The 25,870-nt window shown below is 46.1% G+C and overlaps 1 protein-coding gene across 1 annotated transcript in view; it reads left to right on the top strand.

Moving 5' to 3' along the window:
- Positions 1-4,724: 4,724 nt before the first annotated feature.
- The window catches only part of LOC141133618 (leucine-rich repeat and calponin homology domain-containing protein 4-like), a gene marked incomplete at its 3' end in the record, with an annotated part of 82,754 nt that continues 61,608 nt past the window's right edge, over positions 4,725-25,870 (top strand). Inside the window, 1 exon segment of the mRNA XM_073623096.1 lies at positions 4,725-5,020. Within this exon segment, the coding sequence (XP_073479197.1) occupies positions 4,822-5,020 (199 nt within the window).

Genomic DNA, 25,870 nt, shown 5'->3' with positions numbered 1-25,870 from the left:
TTGCGTCTACAAAATAGGGGATCGATTTATGACTTTTTTTTATTATTATTTATTTTTTTTTTTAACTAAAAATTAAAAAAAAAAAAAATTCTTCCTCAGTTTAGGCTGATTTGTATTCTTCTACATATTTTTGGTAAAAAAAAAAAATCGCAATAAGCGTATATTGATTGGTTTGCGCAAAAGTCATTGCGTCTACAAAATAGGGGATCGATTTATAGCATTTTTATTATTATTATTTTTTTTTTTACTAGTAACGGCGATGATCTGCGATTTTTAGCGGGACTGCAACATTGCGGCGGACACATCGGACACTTGAGTGAGTAATAGAGGATCTCTCCTTACATCTCATCATTGGGGACACAGCCCAGGAGGATCCCTCATATCAGGAACAGAACAGTGAAGGGAAGAAGGGGAAGAAGGAGTTCATTGGAGCTGATTATGGTAAACTAAGGCCCCTTTCACACTGGGGCGGTAGGGGGCGTTGGCGGTAAAACAGCGCTGCTTTACCGTCGTTTTTGCGGCGGTATTCGGCCACTAGCGGTGCGGTTTTAACCCCCCCCCCCCGCTGGCAGCCGAAAAAGGGTTAAAACCACTCGCATAGTGCGTCTATAGCCACGGTATTGCCGCGGTATAGCCGCGCTGTCCCATTGATTTCAATGGGCAGGAGCGGTTTAGGAGCGGTGAATACACCGCCCCTTCACCGCTCCAAAGATGCGGCTTGCAGGAGTTTTTTCTGCTCCTGCCAGCGCACCGCTTCAGTGTGAAATCCCCAGCGGCAGTTTTAGGTCGGTTTGCAGACGCTATTTTTAGCGCAATAACGCCTGCAAACCGCCCCAGTGTGAAAGGGCTCTTAGGGTTATTAATAATAACGATCAATGTTTATAAACAACGTTACTTTGTATCTCTCCATCTCCCATCTGAACAAGATTTATAAATAATCTTATTTTGTATCCCTACAGTATCTCCCGTCTGTACAATGTTTATAAACAATGTTACTGTGTATCTCTCTATATCCTGTCTGATCAATATTTATAAACAATGTTACTTTGTATCTCTCTATCTCCCTTCTGAGCAATGTTTATAAGCAATGTTACTTTGTATCTCTCTATTTCCCGTCTGAACAATGTTTATAAACAATGTTACTTTGTATGTTACTTTGTATCTCTCTATTTCCCGTCTGAACAATGTTTATAAACAATGTTACTTTGTATGTTACTTTGTATCTCTCTATTTCCCGTCTGAACAATGTTTATAAACAATGTTACTTTGTATGTTACTTTGTATCTCTCTATTTCCTGTCTGAACAATGTTTATAAACAATGTTACTTTGTATCTCTCTATCTCCCTTCTGAGCAATGTTTATAAACAATGTTACTTTGTATCTCTCTATCTACTGTCTGAGCAATGTTTATAAACAATTTTACTTTGTATCTCTCTATCTCCCATCTGAACAATGTTTATAAACAATGTTACTTTGTATGTTTCTATCTCCTGTTTGATCAATGTTTATAAACAATTTTACTTTGTATCTTTCTATCTACTGTCTGATCAATGTTTATAAACAATGTTACTTTGTATCTCTCTATTTCCCGTCTGAACAATGTTTATAAACAATGTTACTTTGTATCTCTCTATTTCCCGTCTGAACAATGTTTATAAACAATGTTACTTTGTATGTTACTTTGTATCTCTCTATCTCCCATCTGAACAATGTTTATAAACAATTTTACTTTGTATCTTTCTATCTCCCGTCTGAGCAATGTTTATAAACAATGTTACTTTGTATGTTACTTTGTATCTCTCTATTTCCCGTCTGAACAATGTTTATAAACAATGTTACTTTGTATGTTACTTTGTATCTCTCTATTTCCCGTCTGAACAATGTTTATAAACAATGTTACTTTGTATGTTACTTTGTATCTCTCTATTTCCCGTCTGAACAATGTTTATAAACAATGTTACTTTGTATGTTACTTTGTATCTCTCTATCTCCCATCTGAACAATGTTTATAAACAATTTTACTTTGTATCTTTCTATCTACCGTCTGATCAATGTTTATAAACAATGTTACTTTGTATGTTTCTATTTCCCGTCTGATCAATGTTCCACCATTGGGATCACTTTTCTTGGAAAGCCAGCAGCCTAAGGGAAAATAACAATACCGGAGTAGTTATGGGATCCGGGTACAGCCATTCCCCCGGTATTTACCATCACAATCATGACATTCCCAGGTAGGAGGTCAGCAAGTGTTCATCCTTCATACAAAGATCGAAATATAAAATGAGGGGGGAGGGACTGTGAGCCCTTCTTCACACCAATGTGATTTGACAGTTCAAAATCCCACGACAAGTCACTCCCTATTCGTGGTGAGGGAACCGCTGGAATCAATGCGACACGAATCACAGCGACTTTGAAAAAAAGGTTCCTGAACTGCTTTTCTGTGATTTCATTGAGACTTCCGTCAAATGAAGTCGCAAGGCGCATGAAATCGTAACACACAAATCGCACTGATCTTTGAAATCGCCCTGAAGTAGCGATGGTGGGAACCAGGGCTGAGATAGGAAAGGTAATGGAAAATAAGATCGTGGGAAATAAGAAGTAAAAAAAAAAAAATAAAATCAAGAAAATGGTGAAAATAAAAAAAAGAATTAAAAAAAAAAGATAAAGAGAAAATAAATTAAATGTATTTATTTATTTATTTATTTATTTTAAGAAAATTATTATACTAGTAGTAATGGAAATAGCAAAAATAGGAAAAAGGTAGGTGGAAAAAAAATGAAGGTGCAAAATTGAAATAAAAAATAGAAATAGAATGTGAAAAATAAAAAATATAAATAAGGATAGAAAAGTATAATAAGGTGAAAATGAATAATAATAATAATAATAATAATAATAATAATAGAGAAGAAGTATACAGGTGCACAATAAAAATAGAATGTGAAAAATAAAGAATATAAAGTATAAGGATTATAAATCATAATAAAGTAAATAATAATAATAATAATAATAATAATAATAATAATGGGGAAAAGTATACAGGTGCACAATAAAAAATAAAAAAATGAAAATAGAATGTAAAAAATAAAGAATGTAAATTATAAATAAGGATAGACTCACAATAAGGTAAAAAAATAATAATTATAATAATAACAGAGAAAAGGTATACAGGTGCACAATAAAAATAAAAAAATAAAAATAGAATGTGAAAAATAAAAAATGAAGTTAAAAATAAGGATAGAAATAATAATAATAATAATAAAAATAATAATGGAGAAAATGTATACAGGTACACAAAAAAAATAAAAATAGAATGTGAAAAATAAAAAATATAAATGATAAACAAGGATATTAAATCATAATAAGCACAATGAAAATAAAATAGAATGTGAAAAGTAAAATATATAAAGTATAAATAAGGATAGAAAATCACAATAAGGTAAAATAATAATAATAATAATAGTGATAATAATAATAATAATAATAATAATAATAATAATAATAATAATAATAATAATAGCAATAATAATAATAGAGAAAAAGTATACAGATGTATAATAAAAATAAAAATTAAAAAAACATTTAAGTTATAAATAAGGATAGAAAATCATAATACGATAAAAATAATAATAATAATAATAATAGAGAAATACGTATACAGGTACACAATAAAAAATCTGAAAAATAAAAATATAAATGATAAATAAGGATAGAAAATCATAATAAGGTAAATAAAATAATAATAATAACAGAGAAAAAAAGTATAAGGTGCACAATGAAAATAAAAATAGAATGTGAAAAATAAAACATAAAGTATAAATAAGGATAGAAAATCACAATAAGGTAAAAAAAATAATAATAGAGAAAAAGTATACAGGTGCATAATTAAAAATAAAAATATAAATTATAAATAAGGATAGAATATCACAATAAGGTAAAAATAATAATAATAATAATAATAATAATAATAACAGAGAAAAAGTATAAGGGACACAATAAAAATGAAAATAAAAAAGAATGTGAAAAATAAAAAATAATAAAATAGATTACAAATAAGCAAAATAAATTCTAATAAGGTAAAAATACAAAAAAAAACAAAAAGAGAGAAAGTATACAAAAAAATTAAAGAAAATCAGTAAAAATGAAAGTAGCTTTTTGCTGTGTTTGTTGGGCTTTGGTTTTGCACACATAAACAATGATCGGTACTGCAAGTGCGATGTGTATTTTTGCTGGTGACTCCGCCCATCATGCTCCACCCATAAGTCAAATATTATTTTGGGGTGTATTTTCCCTAAATGTGAATGGACAGCCCTGTGCTGTATGGGATGCTATGCTGATCAGTGTAAGTCTAGGAAGGGTCAGTAGATGGCAGCAGTGAGCCGCACAATGCGATAGGGATGATAATATTATGACAAGGGGTAACATTGTATCACTTCTCTCTTCTCCTTTGCCCAGCTGGGAGCTTTTCTATCATCTGATTGGCTGCCAGAGCTCTCAATCACTGTAAATCTGTTCAGGAGGGTGGGGCTTGTATCTCAGGTTTAATACATGGTACCACTCAGTTCCGTTAGTGACAGAGAAGGCGTGGCTGGATGTTGGCCTGCACCTGATTGGATTATAAGGCAAGGGAGGGTGGGGCTGTTTTTTTTACAGTCCGCTAGGGTAAGGGCGGAGATTGGGGAAGGCCGGCGCTGATTGGCTGCCCGTCGCCCCCACCCCCGTCGCTCACTTATGCCTCGGGCGCTGGTTGGTTGGGGGTTGGAGGGCGCGCTGTGACTGGCTGTTGCCTGGCAGCGGTGCGGTCCCGGCTCATTCCGCTCTCAATGGCGGCGGGGAGCGATGAGGAGGAAGGCGGCGGAGAGGGAGAGAGCGATCTACACCGGCCGGGAGGGGGGAGGAGGAGCGCCGAGAGAGCCCTGGAGGAGGCGGCCCGGACCGGGGAGCTCAACCTGAGCGGGAGGAGGCTGAGGAGTATACCCGAGAGGGGGCGGAGCTACGACCTCACCGACCTGACCCGAGCGGGTGAGATAACAATACTCACTGTGTGTGTGTCACCCTAATATTGGCCCCATATGCTTGTGTGACCCCCAATATCAATATGTGACCCCCCCCAAGCCAGTGTGTGACCCCAATATTGTCCTTCAATGTTCAAACCCCCAATAACAATATATGTGACCCCCAAACCAGTGTCACCCCCATATCTTTGTGTGACCCCAATATCAATATATGTGACCCCAGTACTGACAACAATATTCTTGTGTGACCCCAATATTGACCTCCATATAATTCTTAGACCCCCAAACCTGTCACCCCCCCCCAGTATCACTGTGTGACCCCAATACTGACAACCATACTCTTGCGTGACCACATCATTGACCCCAAACCAGTGTGTCGCCCTAATATTGACCCCCCTATATGAGTGAGAGATCCCAGTACTGACAATATCCTTGTGTGACCCCCCCAAGCAAGCGTGTCACCCTAATACTGATATTAATGTGTGACCCCAGTACAGAACTCATATGTTGTAAGTATTGGGGTCACAAGCTCATGTCAATGTGTGACCCCCCCCCCCCAGTCCTGACCCCATGTCAATGTGTGACCCAACCCCCCCCCCCCAGTCCTGACCCCATGTCAGTGTGTGACCCCCCCCCCCAGTCCTGACTCCATGTCAATGTGTGACCCCCCCCCCCCCAGTCCTGACCCCATGTCAATGTGTGACCCAACCCCCCCCCCCAGTCCTGACCCCATGTCAGTGTGTGACCCCCCCCAGTCCTGACCCCATGTCAATGTGTGACCCCCCCCCCCCCCCAGTCCTGACCCCATGTCAATGTGTGACCCAACCCCCCCCCCCCAGTCCTGACCCCATGTCAATGTGTGACCCCCCCCCCCCAGTCCTGACCCCATGTCAATGTGTGACCCAACCCCCCCCCCCAGTCCTGACCCCATGTCAGTGTGTGACCCCCCCCCAGTCCTGACCCCATGTCAATGTGTGACCCAACCCCCCCCCCCCCAGTCCTGACCCCATGTCAGTGTGTGACCCCCCCTCCAGTCCTGACCCCATGTCAATGTGTGACCCAACCCCCCCCCCAGTCCTGACCCCATGTCAGTGTGTGACCCCCCCCCAGTCCTGACCCCATGTCAATGTGTGACCCAACCCCCCCCCCCCCAGTCCTGACCCCATGTCAATGTGTGACCCAACCCCCCCCCCCAGTCCTGACCCCATGTCAATGTGTGACCCCCCTCCCCCAGTCCTGACCCCATGTCAATGTGTGACCCCCCTCCCCCAGTCCTGACCCCATGTCAATGTGTGACCCCCCTCCCCCAGTCCTGACCCCATGTCAATGTGTGACCCCCCTCCCCCAGTCCTGACCCCATGTCAATGTGTGACCCAACCCCCCCCCCCCAGTCCTGACCCCATGTCAATGTGTGACCCAACCCCCCCCCCCCCAGTCCTGACCCCATGTCAATGTGTGACCCACCCCCCCCCCAGTCCTGACCCCATGTCAATGTGTGACCCAACCCGCCCCCCCCCCCGTCCTGACCCCATGTCAATGTGTGACCCAAACCTCCCCCAGTCCTGACCCCATGTCAATGTGTGACCCAACCCCCCCCCCCCCCAGTCCTGACCCCATGTCAATGTGTGACCCAACCCCCCCCCCCCAGTCCTGACCCCATGTCAATGTGTGACCCAACCCCCCCCCCCAGTCCTGACCCCATGTCAATGTGTGACCCAACCCCCCCCCCCAGTCCTGACCCCATGTCAATGTGTGACCCAACCCCCCCCCAGTCCTGACCCCATGTCAATGTGTGACCCAACCCCCCCCAGTCCTGACCCCATGTCAATGTGTGACCCAACCCTCCCCCAGTCCTGACCCCATGTCAATGTGTGACCCAACCCTCCCCCAGTCCTGACCCCATGTCAATGTGTGACCCAACACTCACCCCCCCCAGTCCTGACCCCATGTCAATGTGTGACCCAACACCCCCCCCCCCCCCCAGTCCTGACCCCATGTCAATGTGTGACCCAACCCCCCCCCCAGTCCTGACCCCATGTCAATGTGTGACCCAACCCTCCCCCAGTCCTGACCCCATGTCAATGTGTGACCCAACACTCACCCCCCCCAGTCCTGACCCCATGTCAATGTGTGACCCAACACCCCCCCCCCCCCCCAGTCCTGACCCCATGTCAATGTGTGACCCAACCCCCCCCCCAGTCCTGACCCCATGTCAATGTGTGACCCAACCCCCCCCCTAGTCCTGACCCCATGTCAATGTGTGACCCAACCCCCCCCCAGTCCTGACCCCATGTCAATGTGTGACCCAACCCCCCCCAGTCCTGACCCCATGTCAATGTGTGACCCAACCCTCCCCCAGTCCTGACCCCATGTCAATGTGTGACCCAACCCTCCCCCAGTCCTGACCCCATGTCAATGTGTGACCCAACACCCACCCCCCCCAGTCCTGACCCCATGTCAATGTGTGACCCAACACCCCCCAGTCCTGACCCCATGTCAATGTGTGACCCAACCCTCCCCCAGTCCTGACCCCATGTCAATGTGTGACCCCCCCAGTCCTGACCCCATGTCAATGTGTGACCCAACCCCCCCCCCAGTCCTGACCCCATGTCAATGTGTGACCCAACCCCCCCCCAGTCCTGACCCCATGTCAATGTGTGACCCAACCCCCCCCCCCAGTCCTGACCCCATGTCAATGTGTGACCCCCCCCCCAGTCCTGACCCCATGTCAATGTGTGACCCCCCCCCCCAGTCCTGACCCCATGTCAATGTGTGACCCAACCCTCCCCCAGTCCTGACCCCATGTCAATGTGTGACCCAACCCTCCCCCAGTCCTGACCCCATGTCAATCTGTGACCCAACCCCCCCCCCCCAGTCCTGACCCCATGTCAATGTGTGACCCAACCCCCCCCCAGTCCTGACCCCATGTCAATGTGTGACCCAACCCCCCCCCCCAGTCCTGACCCCATGTCAATGTGTGACCCAACCCTCCCCCAGTCCTGACCCCATGTCAATGTGTGACCCAACCCTCCCCCAGTCCTGACCCCATGTCAATGTGTGACCCAACCCCCCCCCCAGTCCTGACCCCATGTCAATGTGTGACCCAACCCCCCCCCCAGTCCTGACCCCATGTCAATGTGTGACCCAACCCTCCCCCAGTCCTGACCCCATGTCAATGTGTGACCCAACCCCCCCCCAGTCCTGACCCCATGTCAATCTGTGACCCAACCCCCCCCCCCAGTCCTGACCCCATGTCAATGTGTGACCCAACCCCCCCAGTCCTGACCCCATGTCAATGTGTGACCCAACACCCACCCCCCCCCAGTCCTGACCCCATGTCAATGTGTGACCCAACCCTCCCCCAGTCCTGACCCCATGTCAATGTGTGACCCCCCCCCCCAGTCCTGACCCCATGTCAATGTGTGACCCAACCCCCCCCCCCAGTCCTGACCCCATGTCAATGTGTGACCCAACCCCCCCCCCAGTCCTGACCCCATGTCAATGTGTGACCCAACCCCCCCCCCAGTCCTGACCCCATGTCAATGTGTGACCCCCCCCCCCCAGTCCTGACCCCATGTCAATGTGTGACCCAACCCGCCCCCCCCAGTCCTGACCCCATGTCAATGTGTGACCCACCCCCCCCCCCCAGTCCTGACCCCATGTCAATGTGTGACCCAACCCGCCCCCCCCAGTCCTGACCCCATGTCAATGTGTGACCCAACCCGCCCCCCCCAGTCCTGGCCCCATGTCAATGTGTGACCCAACCCGCCCCCCCCAGTCCTGGCCCCATGTCAATGTGTGACCCACCCCCCCCCCCCCCCAGTCCTGACCCCATGTCAATGTGTGACCCACCCCCCCCCCCCCCAGTCCTGACCCCATGTCAATGTGTGACCCAACCCCCCCCCAGTCCTGACCCCATGTCAATGTGTGACCCAACCCCCCCCCATTTCTGACCCCATGTCAATGTGTGACCCAACCCTCCCCCAGTCCTGACCCCATGTCAATGTGTGACCCAACCCCCCCCCCCAGTCCTGACCCCATGTCAATGTGTGACCCAACCCCCCCCCCAGTCCTGACCCCATGTCAATGTGTGACCCAACCCCCCCCCCCCAGTCCTGACCCCATGTCAATGTGTGACCCAACCCCCAGTCCTGACCCCATGTCAATGTGTGACCCAACCCCCCCCAGTCCTGACCCCATGTCAATGTTAGACCCCATGTCAATGTTAGACCCCAGTCCTGACTCAGTAGGAGTGTGCGACCCCTAATACTGGCCTTGTATCTGTGTGTGGCCCCAATACTGACCACATACCATCCCTCCCACTGATTGATCAATAGCTAAGAGCTATGACCTGTCCCCAGCAGGTGAGATGGAGACCCCAGACCTGAGAGGGGACGGGACCATCACCCAACTTGCCTGACCTGCCCAAAGTGGGTGAGATTCAGAGCCATCTGACCCTCTACCATTGACTGGCCTGGTACACAGTGAGCCAGCCCTGACACCCAAAACAGTGGTGACCCCAGCATTAAACCCCAACTGACTGACCTCTGCTGGAAGGTAATACCAGAAAGGGTCCCTTACTTGACCTGAGAAGTGAAGCTATAGGGACCTTCCACTACAGTGACCTCCCGGACAGCGATATGGAATGGGGTACAGTAATGGGGTGCACACTCTTATCAGAGTACACAATCCTCATCTCGGAGACTCTCGTTGGGTTTGGTCTCTCAGTGAAGTTGGAGAACATTTATTGGACTTTGTAGGATTAGAAGTTCTGGGTGGAATGAGGTGACTGCTGCTCTGTGTTTTATGGAAGGACCTGTTGGGATCCAATGATTGGAGGTTTGTGTTGGCACCAAGGCTTGGAAGCAAGTCAGATGCAGAAAAATGGCTTACTTATGTTTGGTGTCGGTCTGAGATCCCTTTTCTTTGAGATGTATTAACATTGACTTGCGACAATCTTACCCCAAAACCAGGACGATGTAGTCCCAGCTGGATTCTTGTACCTCATAGGGTCTCCAAAGACGAAATCTCTCCATCACAGTTCCCGGGTCTGTAGATGTAATCCAATCACTGAAATCTCATTTATACTCTTACATGGTAAAGTAATTTCTAAAGCTGTTTTCAGCCTTCTTAAGGACCTGTGTAGATGGGCTTTTTTTCACGTCGGACGGGTTTTGCATTTTAAGTCTATAGCATTGCAAAACCCATATGAAGCAGGTCAGGGGAAGGCCAGCTGAAGTAGGAGGAGATGAGCTGCAGGCCAGCACTAGGTCAGCTGCAGCTAAGGAGGAGGTTGGTTCTCTTTTAAGATGTATTAACATTGCCTTAGAGGAGGTCAGCTGCAAGCCAGAAGGTCAACGTTAGGCCAAGGGAAGGAGCTGTATTAATGTTGACTTGGAGGAGGTCAACTGCAGGCCAGGAGGTTTGTCCTCCTTTTTAAATGTATTAACATTGCCTTAGAGGAGGGCATCGGCAGGAGGTGGAGAACTGCAGGCCAGGAGAGGGTTGGTTTCCCTTAGAGATGTATAATGCTCACTTGGAGAAGGTCAGCTGCAGGTCAAGAGGAGTTTGGTTCAGCTTTGAGATATAATAACGCTGACCAAGAGGAGGTACACTTCAGGCCTGCAGAAGATCACTTGCAGGCCAGAAGAAGGTTGGTTTTCCTTTAAGATGTATTAACGTTGACTTGGAGGTCAGCTGCAGGTCAAGAGAGGGTTGGTCTTCCTTTGAGCAATTTTAATGTTGACCTGCAGAGGACAACTGCAGGCCAAGAGAATGTTGGCCCCCCTTTGAGATATATTAACGTTGACTTGGAGGAGGTCAGCTGCAGGTCAAGAGGAGGTTGGTCACTCTTTGAGGTATATTACCGTTGACCAGGAGGAGGTCCACTTCAGGCCTGCAGGCCAGGAGAAGGTTGATTGTCCTTTTCAAATGTATTAACGTTTACATGGAGTTCAGCTGCAGGCCAGGAGGGTGACAGGACCTGTGTTGATGGGCATTTGTTCACATCAGACAGGTTTTGCACGGAAGTCTATGGCAATACAAACTTGAAGCAGGCCAGCAGGAAGTCAGTTGCAGGGCAGGAGGAGATCAGTTCTGTAATGATCTATTACCATTGAATTGGAGAAGTTCAGCTTGCCAGCCAGAAGAAGGCAAACTTCAGACTAGCAGGGGATCAATTGCCGGCCAAGAGAAGGTTGGTTTTCTTTTGAGATATATTAATGTTGACTTGGAGGAGGTCCGCTGCAGGCTAGGAGGAGGACAGGACCTGTGTTGATGGGCTTTTGTTCACATTAAACATGTTTTGCATATAGTAAAAATAGAGAACAGTGCACCGCAACAAAAATAAGTCCTGAAGTTCAAAACCAAAATATTAGAGTGCTATACAATTCTGATGCAATTCTAATGTGCCACAAAAATGATAGTTCCCAAATAGTGTAAAGTCCAGTCAGTATATGAAATCACCACTGTGATCCAAATAATAGTAGTGTTCCACCAAGATACAAACTGACCACTCGCCTCAGAGCCATGACCCCTGTATTACCAGAAGGTCAAAGTGGTGTTCCCCTCAGGGATAATGTATCTGACAGACTCTTGGTGGATCCTCACTCCTCTTTTTTTCATAGGAAGGGTACACAGGTCCTCAGGAACACCCAATGTATATGGGAAGATAAAGGGAAACGCACAAGATTTAATGCTTTCCATTTTAAAAGGTTTAATAAATAAAAGAAGAATATTGCACTTACCACTGGCGGCAGTGCTCTATTTTATATCTCAAATGCACGTATCAAACACAAATGCTGACAAACATAAAGGCTCCTATACACGTTGCGTCCATAGGCAAGGACTTCTTCAGTAGGTCTACAGACTTCTACTGAAGAAGTCCTTGCCTATGGCCGTAACGCAGGGCTCAACAAACCCCGGGCGCCAGGTCGCATTTGCGACTAGAATTAGCGACCTGGCGCCTGGGGCGGCACAGCTTTGGTATCCTGTGTCCGTTCGCCTCCCCCCCCCCCCCCTCCCGCCGCGATCGCGCTCGGCCGCGCCGGTAATTGAGGCCCCGGCTTTGCGGCCTACTGCAGTCCTATGGTTCCTGGTTCCTTCTGCAATCGGGCACCCTCTGCTGGTGGCCGTTGGTATGACAAGACATCCACCAATGCTAATGGAGCAGCTTTCCCTACCTGTTTTCACTGCCTGCTCAACTCCTTCCCTTTACTTAGAACCCCCAAACATTATATATATTTTTTATTCTAACACCCTAGAGAATAAAATGGCGGTCATTGCAATACTTTCTGTCACACCGTATTTGCGCAGCGGACTTACAAGCGCACTTTTTTGGGAAAAAATACTTTTTTTAATTAAAAAATAAGAAAACAGTAAAGTTAGCCCAATTTTTTTTATATTTTGAAAGATGATGTTACGCCGAGTAAATTGATTCCCAACATGTCACGCTTCAAAATTTCATCCGCTCGTGGAATGGCGACAAACTTTTACCCTTTAAAATCTCCATAGGTGTCGTTTAAAAAATTCTACAGGTTGCATGTTTTGAGTTACAGAGGAGGTCTAGGACTAGAATTATTGCTCTCACTCTAACGATCGTGGCGATACCTCACGTGTGGTTTGAACACCGCTTTCATATGCGGGTGCTACTCACATATGCGTTTGCTTCTGCAAGCGAGCTCGGCGGGACGGGGCGCATTTGAAAAAATTATTATTTTTTCTTATATATTTTATTTTTTATTTTTACACTGTTTTTAAAAAAAATAAAAATTGTGTCACTTTTATTTCTATTACAAGGGATGGGGCACATTTAAATTTTTTTTTTTCTTATTTATTTTAACTTTTATTTTTTCACTGTTCTTTTAAAAAAAAAAAAAAAAAGTCACTTTTATTCCTATTAGAAGGAATGTAAAAATCCCTTGTAATAGAAAAAAAGCATGACAGGACCTCTTAAATATGACATCTGGGGTCAAAAAGACCTCAGATCTCATATTTACACTAAAATGCATTAAAAAAAAAATTGTCATTTGAAAAAAAAAAAAAAAAATGTCCCTTTAAGAGCTATGGGTGGAAGTGACGATTTGACGTCGCTTTCGCCCTGCAATGACTTGGAGATGGGCGGGGGGCCATCTTCCTCTCACTCGTCTCCATGTCAGGCCAGGGACAGATCCGGATCGCCTCCGCCGTTACCGACGGCCACGATAAGCGGTGAAGGGCACCGGAGAGCGGCGGTAGGGGGGCCCTCTCCTGCCGCCAATAAAAGTGATCTCGCTGCTAATCTGCTGCAGAGACCACTTTTATCTGAAAGAGAACCGCCGGCTCTTGAAGAAGATACCAGGGTTATGGTAGCTAGCTGCTACCATAAGAACGGTATTTCTCTTCAAAGACAGGACGTATATAGTCGTCCTGCGGGAAGGAAGTGGTTAATTAAAATGAATTTATTATTTGTCATCTCCCTGCTTGGCCCCTTTCACAGGGGCTGTCTGATCAGGTTCGCATGTCAGTTTTTCAGGCGGACCTGATTGGATCCTTAGCGAGAATATGGTGGTCTTGTGTACCTGCATGGCAGGAAATAAAAGCAGTCACATTAGTTCTAGTCGTCTCTGTGTAAATTTAAGATTGGTTAATTTTTATATTGAAAATAAAGCTTTGTCGGTCGTTTTAAAAAAAAAAAAAAAAAAACCTGGCTCCTAACTTTTTTAGCTGGCTCCTAGATTCCAAGCAAATTTGTCAAGCCCTGCCGTAACGTGTATAGGAGCCTTTATGTTTGTCGGCATTTGTTTGATACGTGCATTTGAGATACCACTGGCGGCAGTGCTCCATTTTGTAAGTGCAATATTCTTCTTTTATTCAGAAGAATAAAAGAATTGGAGAAGTCTGAAGACCTACTGAAGAAGTCCTTGCCTATGGACGTAACGTGTATAGGAGCCTTGGGTGTCACACCTTCTCACGGCCATCTTTCCATTGAGCCGAGGGTCGGCATTTGTGTTTGATACATGCATTTGAGCTACCACCGGCGGTAGTGCTCTATTTTTAGTGCAATATTCTTCTTTGATTCATTAAACCTTTTAAACTGTTTTATTGGATGTCTTGTCTCCCTCCATTGAAGCTAATGTTGCGCAGATCGGGACGGCTGGGGAAAGTGAACTGGGAAGTGATGTAACGTGCCTTCCTTCTGGGATCTTGTTAGGTGAAAGAGGTCAGCGAATAGATGTTGGCTGAGCTCCCTCCCCTCTACTTGGTGGCACCTGCCATGGAGGTTCCTGGGGGCCACAGTTGGAAGAGCTGAGACCAGGAAACTCTTTTTTTTTTTTTTTTTTTTTTTATTATGACTAAGGTTATAAATGGAGTCCTCTCCAGAGTGTACACAATCTCACCAGATGGGAGACACAAGAATCCAATTGCTGGTTTACCTCCCTGACAGCATCTTTTGGGTGGACTGGTCTCTTCTAGAAATAATTTTTTTTTTTTTTTTTTTTTTTTTTTTTGTTTTTTTGTCTTATTTTTTTTTCTGTACTTGTAGATGAATTTTATCACTTCAAAGCTGTGAAGGGGGCTAAAAGATAATGCGAGGCGCCTCCAGCGGTAGGGGGGTAGTCGTCAGTTGTGTGATGTAACGGTGGTTTACGTCCTGTAATAACGTGGAGGGTTCCTGGTATAGATTACAGTCTGATGATAGGAAAGGAATGCACCCCATCTGTGCACACATGTGCCAGGAATTATCTGACTACCTCCTCGTGTCCGTCCCGGATCACCGTCCCCCCTGAGTACAGGGGGGGGGGGGGGGCACTTATCCCAGAGGCTGCAGGATGGCGGCTTCTCTGTGTCTACAGCAATCACACCTTCACCTCCTTCCCAGCCACACCGTGCACAAATGGGCCTGTAGACACCTCGATTAAATAGGACCCGAGCAGGCCCAGAGAGGCAGGGGTGTACACATGTGGGGGGTGGAAAACTTATTTATGATTTGGTGTTTTCTAATGCGGAATGGCCATTCCACAATGGTGTTGTGTGTTTTTTTTTTTTTTTTTTTTTTTTTTTTTTTTTTTTTTTTATATATAGATTAAGGCTACGTTTCCACTAGTGCGACTTGGGACTGCAAAGTGGCATCCCACGATTTCCAATGAGTACCGTTCATGTCTGTGCGACTTCAAAGTAGTCCCTGCACTACTTTGGTCTGACTTTGATGTGACTTGAGCTCCGTAAACCTCAAGAATACACAGGCATTGCTTCAAGTCGCAGAAGAAAAAAAAAATGAGCGACTTTCAGGTCGCAATAGTGGAAACCTAGGCTTAGTCCTGGTTCACACCTATGCGTTTTTTTTTTTTTTTAGCGCGTTTTCAATTTTGCAGAAACACACTACAGTCTGTATAACATGATTTACTATGGATTTAGTTCACTTCTGTGCATTTTATGGAAAGGGCCAGGGACCAGCAGGTTGTCTTTTTGGTTCCATAGACTTCAGTGGATCAAAAACGTGGATTGAAAAATGCAAGATGCACCCTGGAATATGCAAACTGCAACCTGCATAGGTGTGAACCAGGCCAGGTGTCTGTAAGCCTAAGAACAGAAATGTAGTTTATTGTAGCTTAATGCCCCGTACACACGATAGGATTTTCCGACAACAAAATCCATGTTTTTTTTTCCGACGGATGTTGGCTCAAACTTTTCTTGCATACACACGGTCACACAAAGTTGGTCAGAAATTCCGAACGCCAAGAACATGGTGATGTACAACACGTACGACGAGCCGAGAAAAATGAAGTTCAATAGCCAGTGCGGCTCTTCTGCTTGATTCCGAGCATGCGTGGCACTTTGTGCGTTGGAATTGTGTACATACAATTGGAATTTACGACAAAGGATTTTGTTGATGGAGAATTTGAGAACCAGATCTCAAATTTTGTGTGATGGAAAATGTCCAATGGAGCCTACACACGGTCGGAATTTCTGACAACAAGCTCCTATAGAACATTTTCAGTCGGAAAATCCTATCGTGTGTACGGGGCATAAGGGTCCTTAGATATTGTGACTACATTTTTTAGTTTGTGTTTTTTTTTTTTTTTTTTTTATTTCTCCCCTTTTCTTCTCCCCTTTCTTCTTCCTTTTCTTTCTTCCTTCCTTCCTTCCTTCCTTCCTTCCTTCCTTCTTTCTTCTTCCTTTTCTTCCTTCCTTTTTTCTTCTTCCTTTTTCTTCTTCCTTTTTCTTCTTCCTTTTTCTTCTTCCTTTTTCTTCTTCCCTTTTCTTCTTCCTTTTTTCTTCCTTCTTTTCTTCTTCCTTCTTTTCTTCCTTCTTTTCTTCTTCCTTTTTTCTTCCTTCTTTTCTTCTTCCTTTTTTCTTCCTTCTTTTCTTCTTCCTTTTTTCTTCCTTCTTTTCTTCTTCCTTTTTTTCTTCCTTCTTTTCTTCTTCCTTTTTTTCTTCCTTCTTTTCTTCTTCCTTTCTTCTTCCTTTTTTCTTCCTTCTTTTCTTCCTTCCTTTTTTCTTCCTCTTTTCTTCCTTCCTTTTTTCTTCCTTTTTTCTTCCTTCTTTTCTTCTTCCTTTTTTCTTCCTTCTTTTCTTCTTCCTTTTTTCTTCCTTTTTTTCTTCTTCCTTTTTTCTTCCTTTTTTTCTTCTTCCTTCTTTTCTTCTTCCTCTTTTTCTTCTTCCTTCTTTTCTTCTTCCTTCTTTTCTTCTTCCTTCTTTTCTTCTTCCTTTTCTTCTTCCTTTCTTCTTCTTCCTTTTTTCTTCCTTCTTTTCTTCTTCCTTTTTTCTTCCCTCCTTTTATTTATTTATTTATATATATATATATATATATATATATATATATATATATATATATATATATATTTATTCATTCTAGGGCTGGGAGATTTTCTTTAAAAAAAAAAAATCTTCGATTCACGATTCGAATCGAGGTGGGTTTTTTTTTTTTTTTGAAACCGCGCCGGTCCTGAGGCGCTGCGGGCATGAGCTTTTAGGCGAGGCCGCGGCTTCGGCCTAGTCCGCGGCGTCCGGCCTAGCGGACTAGGCCGAAGCCGCAGCCTCGCCTAAAAACTCCGCGCCGGGCCTGAAGAGCTGCAGGCAAGGTGTCCGGGCCAGAGGCGCTGCGGGCATGAGTTTTTAGGCGAGGCCGCGGCTTTGGCCTAGTCTGCGATGTCCGGCCGTAGCCGCGGACTAGGCCGAAGCCGCGGCCTCGCCTAAAAACTCATGCCCGCAGCGCCTCGGGACCGGTGCGGTGAAAATAAAAGAATCGATTTGCTTAAATTTTGAATCGATTTGACCTCTCAACTCAATCCAAGATTTAAATCGATTTTTTTCCCAGCCCTAATTCATTCTCCTTTTGCGGAACTGGTACTGGAGATGGTCAGAGACGCCTGTAAAGGCTTTCAAATCGTGCCTGTTGAGATTTTTTTAAGTATCGTAGTTTGTCGCCATTCCACGAGCGTCCCACGATTTTAAAGCGTGACATGTTAGAAATCTGTTTTACTTGGCCTAACATCATCTTTTATATTTTACCCAAAAATTAGGTTATACAGTGGATATAAAAAGTCTACACACCCCTGTTAAAATGTCAGGGTTCTGTGATGTAAAAAAAAATGAGACAAAGATAAATCCTTTCAGAACTTTTTCCACCTTTTAATTTGACCTATAAACTGTACAACTCAGTTGAACAACAAACTGAAATCTTTTGGGTGGAGGGAAGTAAAAATAAAAAAAATAAAATAATATGATTTGCATAAGTGTGCACACCCTTAAATTAATACTTTTTTTTTTTTTTAAGCACCTTTTGATGTTATTACAGCACTCAGTCTTTTTGGGTATGAGTCTATCAGCATGGCACATCTTGACTTGGCAATATTTGCCCGCTCTTCTTTGCAAAAACATTCCAAATCTGTCAGATTGCGAGGGCATCTCCTGCGCACAGCCCTTTTCAGATCACGTCAGATTTTCAATGGGATTCAGGTCTGGGCTCTGGCTGGGCCATTCCAAAACTTTAATCTTCTTCTGGTGAAGCCATTCCATTTGTTGAGTTGGATGTATGATTTGGGTCGTTGTCATTCAAAGATGAAGTTCCTCTTCATGTTCAGCTTTCTAGTAGAAGTCTGAAGGTTTTGTGCCACTAGTGGCAGGTATTTGGAACTGTTCAAAATTTCCCTCTACCTTGACTAAGGTGAGCTGAAGAAAAACCGCCCCAAAGCATGATGCTGCCACCACCATGCTTCACGGTGGGTATGGTGTTCTTTTGGTGATGTGCAGTGTTTGTTTTTGCTCCAAACATATCTTTTGGAATTATGGCCAAAAAGTCCAACCTTGGTTTCATCAGACCATAACATTTTCCCATGTGTTTTTGCAAAATTTAGCCGGGCTTGGATTTTTCGTCTTGCCACTCTACCCCATAGCCCAGACATATGAAGAGTACGGGAGATTGTTGTCACCACACAACCAATACTTGTCAGATATTCCTGCAGCTCCTTTAATGTTGCTGTGGGCCTCCCTGACCAGTTTTCCTCTCGTCTTTTCATCAATTTTGGAGGGATGTCCAGTTCTTGGTAATGTCACTTTTGTCCCATATTTTCTCCCCTTGATGATGACTGTCTTCACTGTGCTCCATGGTATATCTAATGCCTTGGAAATTCTTTTGTACCCTTCTCCTGACTGATACCTTTTAACAATGAGATCCCTCTGATGCTTTGGAAGCTCAGTGAGGACCGTGGCTTGTGCTGTAGGATGTGACTAAGAAAATGTGAGGAAAGACCTACTAGAACAGAAGAACTTTATTTGGGGTTAATCAGTACACACTGCCATCATTTAAAGTACCTGACTCTGAGTTTGAATGTGATTGCTTAATTTTGAACACGGCTACATCCCCAGTTATAAGAGGGTGTGCACACTTATGGAATCGCATTATTTATTTAATTTTTTTTATTTCTACTTCCCGCCACCCATAAAAGATTTCAGTTTGTTTTTCAACTGAGTTGTACAGTTTATAGGTCACATTAAAAAAGGTGGGAAAAAGTTCTGAAATTTTATCTTTGTCTCTTTTTTTTTTTTTTTTTTTTTTTTCTTTTTTATATCACAGAAACCTGACTTTTTATGCAGTGATGGTGAACCTTGGCACCCGAAATGTTTTGGAACTACATTTCCCATGATGCTCATGCAATCTGCAGTGTAGTCGAGCATCATGGGAAATGTACTGTAGTTCCAAAACACCTGGGGGTGCCAAGGTTCACCATCACTACCCTAGGGTGTCTGCTAAAAAACATATATCTGACCCATTCATACCCAAGGCCAGGCAATTACAATCCCAGCAGATACATTGTTGCAGTTAAAGTGTAAGTTCACTTTTTTTTTTTTTTTTTTTTTTTTTTTTTTTTGGCTCAGTTCACACTGAGGCGACTTAGCCGCCTGTCGCACTCCTCCATTCAGTGCAATGGAACCGTTCTAATCTGAGGGACTCAAGTCGCTCACGATGTGGAAAAAGGTTCCTGCACTACTTGGGGGAGACTTGCATTGACCTCTATTACAGAAGTCGCTCGCAAGCCGAGCTGAAGTCGCGCTGTACGGGGCGACTTCAGAGTCGGGCGACTTTGAAGCCGCCCCAGTGTGAACCGAGACTGATGCAACGTGCACACGAGCAGACTTTTCGACCGGACTGGTCCGGCGGACAATCCGATCGTGTGTGGGCTTCATCGGACCTTCAGCGGACTTTTCCAGTCGAAAATCTGACGGACTTTAGATTTGAAACATGCTTCAAATCTTTCCGACGGACTCGAGTCCGGTCGAAAAATCCGCTCATCTGTATGTTAGTCCGACGGACGAAAACCCACGCTAGGGCAGCTATTGGCTACTGGCTATCAACGTCCTTATTTTAGTCCGGTGTACATCATCACGTACAAATCTGTTGGACTTTGGTGTGATCATGTGTAGGCAAGTCCATTCGTTCAAAAGTCTGACGAAAGTCCACCGGAATGGCTGTCGGACTTTTGTTGCCGAAAAGTCCGCTCGTGTGTACGCGGCCTAACAGAAAATCTGTAAGGTGAACGGACACGGGACCCCCCCCCCCCCCCATCGCACCCGGTCCCGCTAACCTGGAGTCCTGCCATCACCTGTTCTGACACATCGGATTGCCGCTTTACCGGCACGGAGATTTGAAGTTCCCTCCACTAAAAGAAAAGGTGCCAAATGTGGCAGTGGGGGGAGGATGCAAACAAGCAGAACTTTCCCTTTTGGGTGAAGTTCTGCTTTAAAAAACAATATGTAAACAAGGACCCGGTGCAGTTTGTGGCATCCGGTGCCAGGGCCACTGATAAGGCAGTACAGCCAGCTCGTGTACTGGGCCCGGGCCCCATCAGTTCAAAAGGAGGGGGGGCCCAGGTACCTGTACTGTCCTTTTTTGCAGACCGATCGTCTTCTGCCTTCTACCTGCCTCCGCAGCGCTGCCAACTTCTTTCTCCCTCTGGCTGCACTGCAGGGGGAGTGGTTGTAGCGCATGTGCCCCTCTCATCTGCTGTCTGGTCCCCCCTCCTGTGTGCCCCTTTCCCCTGCAGCACTTCCAGCTTCCCTCTTTTCCTCTCCTGCCCGCAGCTGCTGTGGGCACACAGGGGTGTTTCAGGATAGAGAGTGGGGGAAGGGGCCTGTAAATAATATATCATTTACTGGCCTTTTTTTCTTTTCCTGAATAATCACTGTGAGTGATTTGTACCAATCACTCCTGTGTCCATTCATCTTTATGCACAGTAAACTGCGTTTTACTATGCTTCAGTTTGTGAATGAGCAGGAAGCCTCGGAGCGTTTCCTATTCTATCATCTGTGCTGCTGAGGCTGCAGACAAAGGGACTGATAAATCTATGTCCTCGGTCACTTTTGACTGGAGTGGGGGTGGGTGCTGTCAGGTTTTTTTGGGGTCCCCAGCGATTTCTCCCTGGTGCCATGTATGATGCCCAATGCAATGTGTGGATATCCGGTGCCGCATCTTAGGGGAGCCGCCTGCAAGATCCAGGGAGAGACAACCGGCTCCCCATAACATAAGTAGGACGGCAGCAGGAGATGGGACCTGGTGCAGGAGATGGGTGCCAAAGAGGACAACTCTGGATCTGCGGGGCTTGTAGGTAAATGATTTGAGCAGAACAAAGCATCAATGGGTGGGGGGGGATCAGCTGAAACGTTCATTGGGAGGGTCAAGGTCCCCTTTAAGCTCTCTCCGTATTATAACATTCTTTATCAGAAGCTTTTCATTGCTGCACTGGAAAAATGTTTTTCTTTGCAGTTGTCATCCCCCCCCCCCCCGTAGTTCTCCTGTGACAGGAAGTCATTAAAGCCCCCAGCAGAGGGAGGTTTGGGAGTCCTGGTTGTAGGGGGGGGGGGTCACACCTCGGATAATGTCCCAGGGTTGTTGAGGAAATCCTCGATTGAAGTGTGTGTGAACTGCGGAAGTTCTGCAGGCTGATAATGTGCAATCAGTGTGAGAGTTTGGCAGAGGCCTACATGGAGCCGGGACTGACTGTGTTTTCTCTTGTTGTCCTCTTGGCTGACTCAACCTGGACTACACCATGAAGTGCCAGTGCCTGCCGGCTCATGTGGAAATCGGTAGCTCCAATCATTTGCATTCAGCAGAGTCATCTTGGCGTGGCTTTTGGCGGCAATTATTTAACGTCCTCTATCTGTGTCATCCTTTTTTGTTGATGGAAAACAATGATAGTGATTGTTTTTATATGAAGTGTTCACAGCGGACACAATGGTGGTGGTTTTGATGGTGTCTGCTGTGCAGTAAAATTTGAGAGATCTGGACGTGGAGTTGGACTAATGAATGGCTTACGTTGTCTTGGGTTTTCTTGTGTGATTTATTCTAAAATGTAATATTTACTCTACCCTGATCGGCCATAACTGTATGACCACCCATCTAATGTTGAGTAGGTCCCCCTTTTTGCCTCTAAAACAGCTCTGACCCATTGAGGCATGGACTCCACTAGACCCCTCTGCAGGTGTGCTGTGGTATCTGGCCCCAAGCCATCAGTAGCAGATCATTTACGTCAGTGGTCCCCAACCGCCCCAGCACCAGGGACCGACCACTCAGAAGTGTAAACCCCTCTATGGACCGGAGGGGGGGGGGGGGTTTGGTGGTAGGGTTGCCACCTCATCCCTTTTTAACCCGAACACATGTGAATTACACAGGTTCTGAGGCTAATTTAATGCAGATAAAGCACCAAGTGAGTTTAATTAGCACCCTAATCGGCCACAGAACCTGTGTAATTAATACGTGTTCAGGTTTAAAGGACTTAAGGTGGCAACCCTAGTTGATGGTTGTGTGGTGGTTGCAGCCTGTCGTGGGGGGGGGGGGGGTGGTTTGCAGCTCGTCACCTCAGGGGTTGTTGCAGCCTGTTGCCTCGGGTGGAGGAATATGTTACAGCAGTACTGGTCTCCGGCCTGGGGGTTGGGGGCCCCATACTTTTTAAATAATGCAAGTTGAAAGGTGGGTCCTCCACGGATAGGACTTGTCTTTCCAGCACATCCCACAGATACTCAGGAATGTGTTGCAATTTACAGCAGTAGGCTGGATTGGGGGTCAGCCTGGGTCTCACCAGTGCTTTTAGATCCTGGCCCAACTCTCCTCCCTGCCCTTCTCCTTCATGACCACAGAGAGGGAAGGGAGAAGTGGTGCTAGGTGTAGGGGAGCGGGCGCCCTCTGGTGGTCAGAGTCTGGCAGTGCAGGTTGTGCTGGCTTGCTTTGCCTGCTGCCAACCCCTGTCCTGCTGCCTGGTTCCCAGCAGGCACTGGTCTGGGGGTTGGGGACCCCTACTTTAAGTAATGCAAGTTGAAAGGTGGGTCCTCTGTGGATAGGACTTGTCTTTCCAGCACATCCCATGGATACTCAGGAATGTGTTACAGCAGTAGGCTGGATTGGGGGTTGCAGCCTGGGTCTCACTAGTGCTATTACATCCTGCCCCTGGCCCGGCTCTCCTCCCTGCCCTTCTCCTTCATGACCACAGAGAGGGTAGGGAGAAATGGTGCTAGGTGTAGGGGAGCGGGCGCCCTGTGGTGGCCCAGAGTCTGGCAGTTCAGGTTGTGCTGGCTTGCTGTGCCTGCTGCCAACCCCTGTCCCACTGCCTGGCTCCCAGCATGCACTGGTCCTTGGCTGAGGGTTGGGGACCCCTAATTTTAAGTATTGCAAGTTGAAGGGTGGATCTGACTTGTCTTTCCAGCACATCCCACAGATACTCAATTGGATTGAGATCTGGAGAATTTGGAGGTCAGGTCAACACCTCAAACTCGTTGTGTTCCACAAACCATTTTTTCAGTGTGGCAGGGCACATTATTCTGCTGAAAGAGGCCACTGCCATAAGGGAATAACGTTTCCATGAAGGGGTGTACTTGTCCCCCAACAATTTTTAGGTAGGTGGTACTTGGGAAACCTTGGGTCCTGCCATTTTTTGACATTAGAACATTGCTCAAAGCATCACACTGCTTCCGCCGGCTTGTCGTTTTCCCATACTGCATCCTGGTCATCCACATGATGTAAAAGAAAATGTGTTTCATCAGATCAGGCCACCTTCTTCCTTTGCTCCGTGGTCCAGTTCAGGTACTCACTTGCCCATTGTAGGTGCTTTGGTCAGCATGGGCACCCTGACTAGTCTGCAGCTACGCAGCCCCATTCACAACAAACTGCAATGCTCTGTGTGTTCTGACACCTTTTCTATCAGAACCAGCATTCACTTTTTCAGCAAGCTGAGCTCCAGTATCTCTTCTATTGGATAAGATTACACAGCCAAGCCTTCCCTTTCCACGTGCATCAGTGAGCCTTGGCCATCCATAACCCTGTCGATCGATTCCCTGGCTTTCCTTGCTTGGACCACTTTTGGTCAGTCGTGACCACTGCAGACCGGGAGCATCCCACAAGGGCTGCAGTTTTGGAGTTGTTCTAAACATTTGTCTAGAGACCAGCGGTCTCCAAACTGCTGCCTTTTGCTTGGAGTAAACCAGTCCTTGGTGCAATATTCCCTCCACTGACACCAATGATGCAGCTTAGTTCCTCCCGGTGGCACCAGCAATAGGGTGCAGTTCCTCCCGGTGGCACCAGCAATAGGGTGCAGTTCCTCCCGGTGGCACCAACTCAGATCCTTACTTTTTTTTTGTTTTTTTTCCCTGCTTTCAATACATCAACTTCAGGGACATGTTCACTTGCTGTCTAATGTATCCCACCCACCTTCAGGTGTCAGGGGTCATATAGTGATGGGTGTGTACTGGAACAGGGCAGTCTCTCTCTCATGGGAGGTATGGTGGTTCTCTCTCCTCTGTACATGGAAGGTATGGTGGTTCTCTCTCCTCTGTACATGGAAGGTATGGTGGTTCTCTCTCCTCTGTACATGGAAGGTATGCTGGTTCTCTCTCGTATGTACATGGAAGGTATGGTGGTTCTCTCTCGTATGTACATGGAAGGTATGGTGGCTCTCTCTCGTATGTACATGGAAGGTATGGTGGCTCTCTCTCGTATGTACATGGAAGGTATGGTGGTTCTCTCTCGTGTGTACATGGAAGGTATGGTGGTTCTCTCTCGTGTGTACATGGAAGGTATGGTGGCTCTCTCTCGTGTGTACATGGAAGGTATGGTGGCTCTCTCTCGTGTGTACATGGAAGGTATGGTGGCTCTCTCTCGTGTGTACATGGAAGGTATGGTGGCTCTCTCTCGTGTGTACATGGAAGGTATGGTGGCTCTCTCTCGTGTGTACATGGAAGGTATGGTGGCTCTCTCTCGTGTGTACATGGAAGGTATGGTGGCTCTCTCTCGTGTGTACATGGAAGGTATGGTGGCTCTCTCTCGTGTGTACATGGAAGGTATGGTGGCTCTCTCTCGTGTGTACATGGAAGGTATGGTGGCTCTCTCTCGTGTGTACATGGAAGGTATGGTGGCTCTCTCTCGTGTGTACATGGAAGGTATGGTGGCTCTCTCTCGTGTGTACATGGAAGGTATGGTGGCTCTCTCTCGTGTGTACATGGAAGGTATGGTGGCTCTCTCTCGTATGTACATGGAAGGTATGGTGGCTCTCTCTCCTCTGTACATGGAAGGTATGGTGGCTCTCTCTCCTCTGTACATGGAAGGTATGGTGGCTCTCTCTCCTCTGTACATGGAAGGTATGGTGGCTCTCTCTCCTCTGTACATGGAAGGTATGGTGGCTCTCTCTCGTATGTACATGGAAGGTATGGTGGCTCTCTCTCGTATGTACATGGAAGGTATGGTGGCTCTCTCTCGTATGTACATGGAAGGTATGGTGGCTCTCTCTCGTATGTACATGGAAGGTATGGTGGCTCTCTCTCGTATGTACATGGAAGGTATGGTGGCTCTCTCTCGTATGTACATGGAAGGTATGGTGGCTCTCTCTCGTATGTACATGGAAGGTATGGTGGCTCTCTCTCGTATGTACATGGAAGGTATGGTGGCTCTCTCTCGTATGTACATGGAAGGTATGGTGGCTCTCTCTCCTCTGTACATGGAAGGTATGGTGGCTCTCTCTCCTCTGTACATGGAAGATATGGTGGGAGGAGGAATGCATGTTGGGTCACGCTCTCCTATAATGGTCGGGAGGTATTTATAGTGTGTAATCAGCGGGGGTGATACATCTCTCTTGTGCTCACAGCTGGCGGCTCTGGTTGTCATCAGCTTTTTGGGAGTCCCTGTCATGCCTCCTTCCCATCCCCCAGCAGCTGCTAAGATCACTTTTTTTTTTTTTTTTTTTTTTTTTCTTTTTGCAGAAGTAAACTGACAGCCGACCACATCCGGCCCCTGTCTTCTACTACTGCATCATTCTCTGTGCAACCTCTGATTGCAGGGCATCGGTGATGTGATGTCATCGGCCTGCAGGGCAACGATGTCATCGCTGAGAAGAGC

This window comes from Aquarana catesbeiana, linkage group LG03 (assembly GCF_042186555.1).
Source record: "Aquarana catesbeiana isolate 2022-GZ linkage group LG03, ASM4218655v1, whole genome shotgun sequence".
Lineage (NCBI taxonomy): Eukaryota > Metazoa > Chordata > Amphibia > Anura > Ranidae > Aquarana > Aquarana catesbeiana.
This window is presented reverse-complemented; position numbering and strand designations above follow the sequence as displayed.